This window comes from Gavialis gangeticus, unplaced genomic scaffold (genome assembly GCF_001723915.1).
Source record: "Gavialis gangeticus isolate Ggan-Ray unplaced genomic scaffold, GavGan_comp1, whole genome shotgun sequence".
Lineage (NCBI taxonomy): Eukaryota > Metazoa > Chordata > Crocodylia > Gavialidae > Gavialis > Gavialis gangeticus.
In genome coordinates this window covers 35634613-35646306 of record NW_017728995.1, presented here as the reverse complement: position 1 = coordinate 35646306, position 11694 = coordinate 35634613, and the positions used below count along the sequence as shown (strand labels likewise).

General features: G+C 53.2%; 1 protein-coding gene across 1 annotated transcript in view; it reads left to right on the top strand.

The window, feature by feature from the left end:
- Window positions 1-11694, top strand: part of LOC109287778 (probable cation-transporting ATPase 13A4) — a 70395-nt gene that overhangs the window by 45694 nt on the left and 13007 nt on the right. The window contains exons 13-20 of the mRNA XM_019503066.1: window positions 855-1043; window positions 1913-1974; window positions 2848-2998; window positions 6233-6319; window positions 7445-7598; window positions 9303-9414; window positions 10741-10865; window positions 11360-11523. Coding sequence (XP_019358611.1) covers window positions 855-1043; window positions 1913-1974; window positions 2848-2998; window positions 6233-6319; window positions 7445-7598; window positions 9303-9414; window positions 10741-10865; window positions 11360-11523 — 1044 coding nt within the window. The remainder of the gene's footprint in view (window positions 1-854; window positions 1044-1912; window positions 1975-2847; window positions 2999-6232; window positions 6320-7444; window positions 7599-9302; window positions 9415-10740; window positions 10866-11359; window positions 11524-11694) is intronic.

Sequence of the window (11694 nt, the reverse complement as noted above, 5' to 3'; positions counted from 1 at the left end):
GTGACCACCAGGATCTGGGGGAGCGTTTGTTCACCAGAGCGCCCCAAGGGATGATGAGGTCAAACGGTCATAAACACCTGCAAGACCGTTTGAGGCTGGACATAAGGATGAATTTCTTTACTGTCCGAGCCCCCAAGGTCTGGAGCAGCCTGCCATCGGAGGTGGTTCAAGCACCTACATTGAACGCCTTGAAGAGCAAATTGGATGCTTATCTTGCCGGGATCCTATGACCCCAGCTGACTTCCTGCCCTTTGGACAGGGGGCTGGACTCCATGAACTTCCGAGATCCCTTCCAGCCCGAATGTCTATGAAATCTATGAAATAATGGTGTCTCATACATCCTGTAGCGGTCTCTCAGTGCTCACAGGTTAAAGTAATGCTCAGTGTATGCAACAAGTGCAGAATTTCAGAGCAGTTAAGACAGGTGATGTGCAATGCAGAACACTTTGCAAATAATTTTTGCCCGATGTGTGATGCACTCTTGTGCAATCTGGTTGAAAAAACAAGTCTCAAGTGAGCCGTCAGTTATGAGAGACACACACAAAAGTGTCTGTGAAAGCTGCTGGAAGCTACAGCATAGTTTGAGGGCCATCGGATGAAGAAAATGCCTGAATCCTGATTCTGAGAAGCAAGGAATTTCATTCCACAGCTGGACTGTGGAAGATGTTTTCCTCCTTTCTGAGGAAGGCACTTTGCTTTCAGAGTCAAGTACCTGAAGGCTGGGGAAGCGAGTTTACTGTGGGCTGTTTAAGAGCGCATGTCCCACCCTGCGCTGGCGAAGGGGATAGACACAGGCGAGCCTAGCAGGGCTCTCCCTTGGTTGCTGACTACTAACTGCCTTCCCTCTGCCTCAGAAAGAGACAGGAGAAATTGTGAAAAAGGCACTGGATGTTGTCACCATTGCTGTGCCCCCAGCCCTGCCCGCAGCCCTGACGACAGGGATCATTTACACCCAGCGCAGGCTGAAGAAGAAGGGTATCTTCTGCATCAGTCCTCAGAGGATCAACATGTGTGGACAGCTGAACCTCATCTGCTTCGACAAGGTGCGTGCTGCTCGTTGGCTGTGTCACTGGGGACACTGATGTGCTGCTGGAGCCGGCGTCTCGCAGCAGGTAAACGGGGAGGGGACAACACGGCATCCCTGCTAGGTGCTCAGGGCTGCACTTGAGGTTCCCTCTGCCCAGGCCAGCTCTGTATGTCTGGAAACCAGGAGAACACGGTCGGTGCTGCGACACCCGCTCCCACAGCTTCAGGCAGGTCAAGGCAAATTCAGAGGTGGCCAATGCTTGAACTTGCCCTTTCAACTCTGCTTTCCAATCTGCGGGCTGCACAGCCCCGAAACCCGGCCCTGCTCCGTGCACTGTTGCTCGTACCTCATTTTTTCTTAGACATCTATGCATCTCGTGCACACATGTAATGCAAAGGTAAAGGCCGACACCCTGGCAGTGCCAGTGGCACGTAATTCAGCTCTCCCAGTGAATGGAGAGCAGCATTTATAAAGACCGAGTCTGTCTGTTTGCTGTGGCTGGTCTAACGCACCAGGTACGCAGACACCGATGATCTAAGGAGGGGAGGCCAGCTCGTTATGGAGGCATGGCTGCCGGGTGAGTGTGCATGGTCTGGAGTACCCCGCGCACACTGTCCTGCCCGCTCCCTGTCATTACTATTGCCATGACCGATGCACATGGCACTTTCCAGTCCTAGGCTCCAGTCCCGCACTCTTGCGGAGGTGCAGTCTATGCTCGCACGAGCGGGCTGCGCTCTGTCCCTTGCACGTTGGCACTGAGCATTGAGCACTGGCTGGGGACCCTGGCTCTGAACTAGCAGCACGTCCCAGATCCCAGGCAGTCAGTCTCCAAGCTCTTGGGTCTTTTGCAAAGTGAAGTTAATGTAAATGCACCTTTCAATCTAGACTGGCACCTTAACAGAAGACGGCCTGGACCTGTGGGGGGTGGTGCCGGCCGAAGGAAACTGGTAAGTCTCCGATGGTAACTGGAGCTTGTAGCCCGGGGGACTGAGACGGCTGCAATGAATATTTAATTGTGCACACACAATGGACTGGCCCCAGCAGGGCAGGCTGAGTGGGACCCACCTTGGCGTACCCAGCACCCTTGTGCTGAGGACATTCATGAGGCTGGGGGTTCAAGTCCCCACTCTGAAATGGGGGAACAGGGGTTTGAAGCCATGCTTCAGCCAGGCTGCTGGCTACTCTGGGGTGCAGGGGGTCTCTCTCCCTCTCCCCCATGCAAATAGGACTTAAGTGCCAAACTCCAGCAAAGGCTTTGCAGCCAAGATCTCTGGTGAAGATGGCCCCTATCTATGGTCTGTCAGCCACATGGGCATCCCTCTCCTGTCTAGCTTAGATGTTTCTGCGCTCAGCTCTCTCCTCAGGGTCACCTTCATAGGGATCCTACAATGGGCTGCTCCTCAGCAGCTGAGGAGCCCACTGGTCAGCAAATGCCTATAAGCTGGGTGTTGCACAACCCAAGGGCCTTGGAGGATGCAGCAGAGCCATCTGCTTTAGGGCAGCACCTCACGTCACAGCCGGGACAGCCCTTCCCCAAATTAGCTTGGTGGAGAGGTGGAAGCATGATGCATGCATCGCTTGATCCCAGCTGAGTTCCTGCCAATGGCGGAGGGGCTGGACTTGAGGATCTCACGAGGTCCCTTCCAGCCCCTAATGTCTATGACACCTATGCAATGCACATGAAAGAGGGCCAGCAGCCCCAGAGCAGAGCTGAGGTGGCCTGGCCCCGGGACTGGGGTTCAGTCAACCCATTGCTTGTTAGGTCATTCAGTGCAGCCCATGCAAGGCCAACTCCTCTCCTCTCCTCTCCCATAAACCAGCTTTCAGGAGGTTCACAGCTTTGCCTCTGGCCGGACCTTGCCTTGGGGACCGGTGTGCGGTGCCATGGTGAGTTGCCATTCACTGGTGCTGCTGGACGGGAGGATGCAGGGCGACCCCCTGGACCTGAAGATGTTCGAGGCGACTGGCTGGGTAAGGCTCTGCTCTGCTGTCCTCACACTGGCACGTCAGGCTGGGGATGCTTCCTGCTCCCCTGTGCTGTTCCCAGACAGTGACAAAGCACCCAGACCTTTCCCAAAACAGGGAACAGACCAAGAAGAGCACTCCCAAAACAGGTTCCCTGGTGACCAAAGCTCGTCTCAGCCAAGTCCAGCCTTCTCTCTGCTTTGCTCCTTCCTCTTCCCAATTGCACGCATGTACCTGGGGGTCTGCAGGTTCCTCGGCTGCACCTGTATCCCCCGCTGAGCCACGTAACCCGTTCCTGCCTGGGTCACGGTCCCAGCCAGCTCTGCGGTTTTGGTACAGCTTTGCCTGGGTGGAGACAGTCCGCGTGCCCAAGGGCCTTCCTGAGTTCAGAGCAGAACAAATGCCCAGAAACTCGGAGAAGAAACCGCTTATCCTCATGCTGTGAAATAGCAGTGGTGGTCCCGCGATAGCTCTCAGACCATTTTCTCTGTGCTAAGGTTCACTGTCCTGTTGTCCTGGATGCACGGGCAGGCTAGAGACCAAAGGTCACAGCACGGTATTGAGGGAGAGCTGGACCGCAGCAGGGACAGAGCTGAGTGAACGGTGCAGGGGAATTGCCCATCCGCTGTCAGCAGTGCCGTAGGGGTATGTACACAGCTGTTCCAGCTAGAAAAGGGCACGGCCAGACACACACAGGCTCATTACGAAGTCCACTGGGTTTGCTTCGATAAGCTGAATCCTGCAAGCAGAAACCCCTCTCTCTGCAGCCAGGAACTCGGAGGAGAAAGGTTTGCTGTCCCCAGGGACACGGAGGGCAAATGCCATCAGCACTTATCAAGACGGCGAGTCCTGGGCGGGTGATCTGGGTCTCAGAAACCCATGGGCAGACCAAAGCCATTTCAGCCGCCCAATTACCCTTTCCTCCTCATCAGCCAGCCACGTAATTAAGAATCCAGCTCTGCTTCTTTGTGTTTCACTGAGGAGACAGATAGCAGGATTTCAGCGCTGGATTTTGAACATGGGCACGGAGCAGAGGACAGCAACTTGAATCCTGGCTACATCAACACATCTGTGCACCTTGCTGCCTTCTCCACAGCCCAAGAGCAGGGAGGTGGGCAGTGACATCGAAACATTACATATTTAATAACCCACCGTCCACATAATGCCAGGAACCCGTTGCTGCAGGACGTCACCGATGCCAAGATTGCAGACAAGGATTAGCCGACTGGTGGGTCAGACTCTCCTCTCGGCAGATGTGGTTTGCAGCTTACGTGGAATACAAAAATCAAGCTTTGGAGCATAAACCAATCATTCATGATGGGAACAAGGAAGAAACCTCTTCTGGGAATGTTATTGCCCATTTCTTTCTAGTCTACTGAGCATGTTGTGCTGGTCGCAGGTAGACTTCCTTTTGAGGACTCTGCTCCCAGGCGCACATCTGTTTTTTGTCTAGGGATGGTCCGATGTGGAACATATCAACAGTCTTGGGAATGGACCCCCAATCAGCTCGGCGCTCTCCCCCTGTGCTCCTGCCTGCGCTCTCCCTCTCTAGCCCCGTGAATCCAGAAGGCTGGACCAAGTTGCTGTCCTGCACGCCTTCCAGTGCAAAATGGGTGGAGGATGCCCCCCAACCCAGCCTAGCAGCCAAGCGCTCCCAATCCTGGGCAGGGGGAGACGTGGGTTTGAATCCAGTTCTTCCACATCCTGAGACAGTGCCCTAGCTGCCAGGAGGCTGGAGGAAAGCTGGGCTCACCTCCTCTTCCAGCAGCCACAGCAGCGTTTTGTGAGGGCAGAGCCCTGGCGGGGTGTGCTCTCAGACACCTGGCAGATCTGCTCAGGCCTGGGATTTGGGGGTTGCAGCTGTGACCTGAGACGCCTCCACCCCAAATAAGTCCTAGCCCTAGGCCAGGTGGCTTCCTCCTCCCGCTTGCACCCTGGCACCAGCTGCAGAGCACTGAGTGCAGGAGAAGCAGCCTGCCTGGTGCCCAGCAGCTGCAGGTAGAGCTCAGCTTGTCCCCTGCAGCAGGTGAGCTGGTGTAGTCACTCTAAGGAGACAGGGCACACCTAGTCCAGCCACATGCAGGAGCCGTGAGGGGCTGGAGCAATCTCATGGAGAGGCCTGAGAAGCCAAACTCCAGCCAGATGTTTTCCTGGACACGTACAAACTGCAGCTTCCTAGAGGCTCATGCACTTGGCTCAGTTTGGGCACTATTTCAGAGGAAGAGGGACAGCCACATCCCTTGCACCAGGCTGGAGCCAGGCCCAGCACTGAGTCCCTGCTACAAAGCCCCGGCAGCTCTAGGACTTCAAAGGGCACTGTGCAGCTGCCTCATGAATGTGGGCAAAGGAGCGCATGGGTCACTCCTGTCATCTCCGAGAAGAGCTGGGTCATTTTGGCAAGCTCTGAAAAAATCCTGAAAGGGAAGCTGAGTGCCTCAGGCCAAGGCAGCTGCTAAAAGCGTGAGCAGGGCTTGGTGGTCTGGCTGGTGACACCTGCAATAATATTTACCCCCCGCCAGGAGCCTTGTGAGGTTCGTTTGAAGTTGCTGAATGAAACACAGTGCGCATGTGCAAAGCAGTAGTCCTTAGTTCTCCAGCGGAGCCATGCTCTGTTAGTCACTAAGAAGATGCCTGCCTTTTCGTCCTGCTTGTAAACAGCAAACTTTGCACCTGCCAGGATGGGGGATGTTGGGAAACACCGTGACCACCGAGGCGGTCATCCTAGTCACGCCCGGGGAAGACCACTCTCCTGGCACGGGGATCATACCTGCTAAGATAATGTATAGTAAACCTCTCACTTAGCTGCTGGAGTGGGAAGGCCTCGGCTTTAAGCCCACTTTATGGAAAGGGCAGACTCCTCCCTAGCTTGCTTCTGCGGTCATGTGGCTGAGGGCAAGCAAAACTTGGGGACATCTGAACCCCAAGTCTCTGGGCTTGGGCCTGCAAGTAGGATGCCTGCCAAAGGATTTGGAAACATTTGAAGCCCCAAATGAGGGTGGAGGATGTTTGCCGGTAGTAGGGCCACTGATGGCTCTGGAGTGACTCATGGATTTGGAATTAATTTGGCTGATTTGGCTTGGAATACGGAAAAATTAATTTAAAAAAAATGTTGCCTCTGCCAGGCTGGGGTGTGTTGTCTCTGCTAGGTTGAGGTACATTGTTCACTTGGGCGTCTTTAATTACTGTACATGGAAGTTACTGTAAAGCCTGCAATGCAAATGATGCTCTTTATGTGAACAGGAGATAGAAGAGTCTGGTGGAGATCACGTGGAAGACGGGGGACCTGTGCACGCCACGATTATCAAGCCTGGACCCAAAGCCAGTCAGGTAAGGTACTATCAGACAAGCATCATTTTTCCAGATCCATTTCTGGCTCCTCTCTTGGCTTGATCACTTTGGAAAGGGCTGGGCTGTGAGGCCTCTGCAGCCTCGCAGTCAGAGGCTCGGCGAGCACGAGGATGGCTCGTCCGTGGGCTGAGGGCTCACGCTTGGACCTGCTGTATTACATCAGAGCTCTGTGCATCACACGCGGTGCTGCATGGTGTTTCAGTATGCTGTGTCCATAGTGTAAGCCACAGGGCCAGCTTTACTGCCAGGTGTGCCACAAATTAAGCCCCGCATCCTCCCTAAGTACCACTCTGACCCCCTTCTGCTGCCTGCTCTGCTGCTCTGCTTTCTGCTCCATGCCCTGTCTGCCATTGTGCTCACTGCTTCCAGCCCAGTCTCTCGCTTGCCACAGACAGAGGCTGCCCATGTCACTTGTGCGGCAGCTGGGCCACCCCTGACTTAGTAAATGGCATTACTAATATGAACACAGCATCTAGGCCCGGGCCATGACTCCACAGTGCCAGGTGCTGTACAGGCAGAACAAAGGGCATTCCTTCCCAGTGGTTTTCAACCTTTTTTCTTTTGCGGACCCCTTTGAAATTTCTAATGGAGGTGCAGACCCCTTTGAATTTGAAGTGCAGGTATTCACAAACTTCTGATTGATCATAGTCATCTTTCACGGTCCCCTTAGACATAGTCTGCAGACCCCCAGGGCTCCGCAGACCACAGATTGAAAACCACTGCTCTAGCTGCAAGACAAGAGGCAGCAGACAGGCACAGACAGATAAAGCGGGGTAATGATAACGGAGCCAGTCTGCAAGCATTTGCCAGGCAGCTTCTCTTGGTACAACAGACCCATTTGCCTATATATTTAATGATGTATGTACCCCGGAGCTCAGGTTTGGTAAGATTTTCTTCCTCATGATGTTGCCTCCACAGCTGTTGTCTGGGTTTCAGCTCCTAGCTGTGCCTAGGGCACCATGCCAAGTCCTTCCTCTCCCACTCTTCACACTAACACCCTTGCTCTGACCCAGCCCTATGCCCACAAGCAAAAAGGGCATGCTTCAGGTCAGCCCATCTGCCACGCCACAGCCCAGGCACGTCATGGCTGCCCTTCCCTCCTAGGTTCCTGTGCAAGGCATGGCCATCTTGCAACACTTCCCATTTACTTCAGCCCTGCAGAGGATGTCAGTCATTGCTCAGGAAATCGGAGGGGCACGGCATGTGTTCATGAAGGGAGCGCCGGAAACAGTGGCTGAGTTTTGTAGACCAGAAACAGGTATGTGAAGGCTCAGTCCAAACTGGGCACATCTACACATGCACATTTACTGCACAGTAACTGAAATTACTGCGCAGTATGGGCATGTGCCTATACATGCACACCTATACTGTGCAGGAACTTACACCAGCTTCAGCATAAATTTGATACCTGCATCACGCAGGTATCAAATTTACACCTGATTAGTTACTGTGCAGTAACGCATGTAGGCATGGCCGCTGATCTCAAAGGTGACTCCTTGACTGTGAAGACATCAGAGACCTGGGTTTGGTTTCTGACTCCAGACTCCTGCTGCCTGGACTGATAGAGGTCACAGCCTTTCCCTTCTTCAACAGAAGCTTACTCAGGCAGATATACAAGGGAGATCTAACTGGGTCTTGCCTATTGGTTTTCAGCCAGCCAGAGGTTTGTGAGGAGTGAGAGGCAAGTACAAAGGAAAGTGAGGTCTCCTTTGGACAGGTGCACATCAGGAAGAGTAGACCCACAGCAGCCAAGTACCATGATTCTGGTTTCTTTATTCCTGACCAATATGAGTGATCAGGGGAGCAGCTGTTTGAGTTGCACCACACCACTCTGGGTTGTATGCCAGGCACCTACAGACCTTCTGTGTCAGCGCAGAGAAGATCATTCTGTTTCTGTGTGCCTCAGTTTACACATCTGTAAAGTGGCTAGAATAGCACACCTCCCCCAGCAGATGTCCATGGGTTTTATTAAGTCTCATACCCTGCACTTAGGATGGAACAATCACATGCACAAATCCAGACTGCTGAGGCTGCAGTGCTGCAGAAAAGGACTGGGAAGCGATAGTGGACTGTAAGCTGAATATGAGCCAACAGCGTGCTCTTTTTGCAAAAAGAAGCTAATAGCATCCTGGGCTGTATTTATAGTGCCCCTTGCAAATCAAGGGGAGGCATTCTTCTGCTCTATTCAGCACTGGTGAGGCCTCCCCTGAAGTAGTGTGCTCAATTTTGGGACCTGTGCTTCAAGACAGACATGGACAAATTAGAAAGAGTCCAGTAGAGAGCAACAAAAATGATAAGAAGCCTGGGAAACATGACTTACAAAGAAACGCTGAAAAAACTCAGGTGATTTAGTCTGGAAAAGAGAAGATGGAGGGGAGGATTTGATGACAGTCTTCAAACACTTGAAGGGCAATTACAGAGAGGACAAAGGCATTTTTCTCTGTGGCTGCAGGGTGCAGAACAAAGAGCAGTGGTCTTAAATCACAGCAAGAGAAATTGAGCTTGGAGATAAGAAGGGATATTCGGATTGAAGGGGGTCAAGCAGTGGGACAGGCTGCCAGGAGAAGCTGTTGATTCTCCGTCCCTGGAAGTTTTCAAGAGTGGGTTGGACAGACACTTGGTTGGGCTGATTGAATCAGGGACAATCCTGCCTGCAGCAGCAGGCCAGACTAGATGACTCCCTGCTTTCCTTTCCTATGAATCTATGATGAATTGTAAGTAAGCAAGGTGAGAACTGCAAAGGGAGAACCACGGATCAAGAACAAAAAACAGCTGTCCCCAGGAAGCCCAGTCCTAGGCAGTGAACTGGTCCCAAGCCACCTGGGCCCATCACTCTGTAGGTCCATACCCCTCCCTGCTGGGCCTGGATGCTTTTCCTGTTCAAAGGCACCTGCTCCAGACCACACTGCCCCCTCCATGTCTACCAATCACCTTTGACAGGACACTGTTCTTGTCTGTACAGTGCCATTGCAGTTTGCCAAAGAGCTGCAGCTCTACACCGCCCAGGGCTTCAGGGTCATTGGACTGGCGCATAGAGTCCTGCAGGCAGGGAACCAGCCAGCTCATCTGATACGGTAAGGGGCAACCACCCTCCTGCTCGCCTGCCACGCGCTCAGGCCATGTGTGGGACTGCTGTCATGTGCAGGGAGTGATGTGAGGATGCAGGTCCTACAGAATCCAGTCTCAGTGGGAGGTGGACCATGTACATACCTCCACCATGTACCTGGTCCTTAAGGACCCCCAAAGACAGCCCTTGGATCAACCAGGGGGTCGTGGCACTCTGGGGTGCCTTGAGAGTGTTTAAAATGTGAGCATTGCTAAGTGTGCAAGCATGATGCATGAGAGAAACCCAGCAGTTTCAAATAGGAGTCCAGAGAGTTAAAAGCATTCTGCCCTGCTGTGGTCTTTCTAAGCTCTTTGCAATAGAGGAATTGATCTCATATTTTTCTGTAGCCAAAAAAAGGAGTGGAAATTATGAGCTGGCATTTTCCAAGGGGGCTGTGAGTCTACGGAGGGGAGTCTGCAATCCATCAAGGGTGCCCCTGGTGTGAGCAGTTAGAGCCACTGCCTTAGGTAGAGAGGGCCCTGTGCCAGCATCCTCTGCCCTCCCAGGGTTGGTCCTCAGGTCTACATCCTCCCTCCCTGCTCTTCCAGGCAGGTTGTCCCCCTGCATTTCCCATCTGGGGGTTTCTGCCCAGCCCTTTCTACCCCACACAGTGCCCCCTCTTTTTGCACAAGCCCCAGGCACCACCCCACTGTCCTAATCAACCCCCAGTGGGATACATTTGCTTCACCACAGGGGCACTGGGACCTAAAGAGGCATTTTCCCCCTGCAGACTGTGGAGGGGATTTCACAGAGCTATCACTATCCTGCCTTGTGGGCAGCCCCGCAAGGGCTGTTGTGGGCTAGCTCTTTACTGCTCACGACTTTACACGGACTGGACCTGGGGTCATGGAGAAGCACACGTGAAACTCCTGTGATGCCAGAGCTGCTTTCAAAATAGAAGCAGGCAGAGAACAGCCGCTCTATGTTGTGCTCCTGAGACAAACAGAGCACAGCAACCACCCCAGGCAGTCGCCCAGTGCTGAGATCAGTGCATACAACACAGAGAGGACCAAGAAGAGGAGGAAAAGCAAGCAAGGCTGCTTGCAGAGCATGCCTATCAGCCCCTATCAGTGACATGCAGAAGCCCTGGGGGGCGAGGGGATAGAAGTACCAATAGTAATTGCATACAGCATTTATGCACCAGTTATAATTGCACCAATTATAACTGCATACAGCATGCAGCAGGTGTCCAAAGGGTTAATTAGCTCTCTGGCTTGCTAATAACCTGAGTCAATGTCCAAAGAGACCCAAGAGTCCAGAAAAAGCTAATGAAACAGGTCTGTTCCTTCCTCAGGGAGGACATGGAGTCTGGCCTGGCATTCCTGGGCTTTCTGATCATGGAGAATCGCCTGAAGAGAGAGACCAAGCCTGTGCTGGAGGAGCTCAGTGCTGCTCGCATCAGGAGCGTGATGGTCACAGGTATCTAAGGGAGGAGGATCTTGTTGCTGCCGCTGGCAAGGAGCAACAGAAACCAGATACGTGGGTTCATCATGAGTGCTCTGGTGCCTCATCACTGGCATGGGTTTGTCTTACCCAGTCCAGGAAATCTCAGGACCCGGCCACATGCCAGACGTGACTGCTGCCAGAGCCATGGGGGTGGGTCTCCCAGTTGCACCAGCCTCTTTGGATCCTTGGCTTCATCGTCCACCCTGTTTCTCCAGAGACCTGCAGCTGGACTGACTTAGCCTCCTGACCTCCCTCTGCTTTCCACTGCTTGGCCTCTTGCTGTCATTTCAGGGTCCTTCTACCCTGCCAGCTCACTCCCTTTTCAGCTGATACTTCTCTTTCACCCTACTCCTGCATAATCTCTCTGCTAACTAGAGCCTGCAGGAGCTAGGGAAAGATTTGTGTTATCCCCTGGAGCAAGGTTGAAAATCCACAGCGCTGCAGGTGAAACTCTCATGATTTTCCAGGTGACAACATTCAGACAGCAGTGACTGTTGCCAAAAATGCCAGCATGATTTCTCCAACCAGCCAAGTGATTCTTGTGGAAGCAAATGAACTGCCAGGTACCCCTGCGGCCTCCGTCACCTGGAAGCTGATGGAGGGGAGCCACCTGAATGGCAGCAAAGGCCTGGTGAGTGTGAGATGAGCACGTCGTGTGTGATGGGAGACCAAACTGTGCACAGGCAGTCGGACCAAGTTCATATCCAAGCGGTGCTGGCATAGCTCAGTGGAGGATTGTGGAAGAGCTGAGATCTAAGATTGTCCTGTGGTCAGAAAGTGTTTAAAAAGAGAGGGGTCTTTA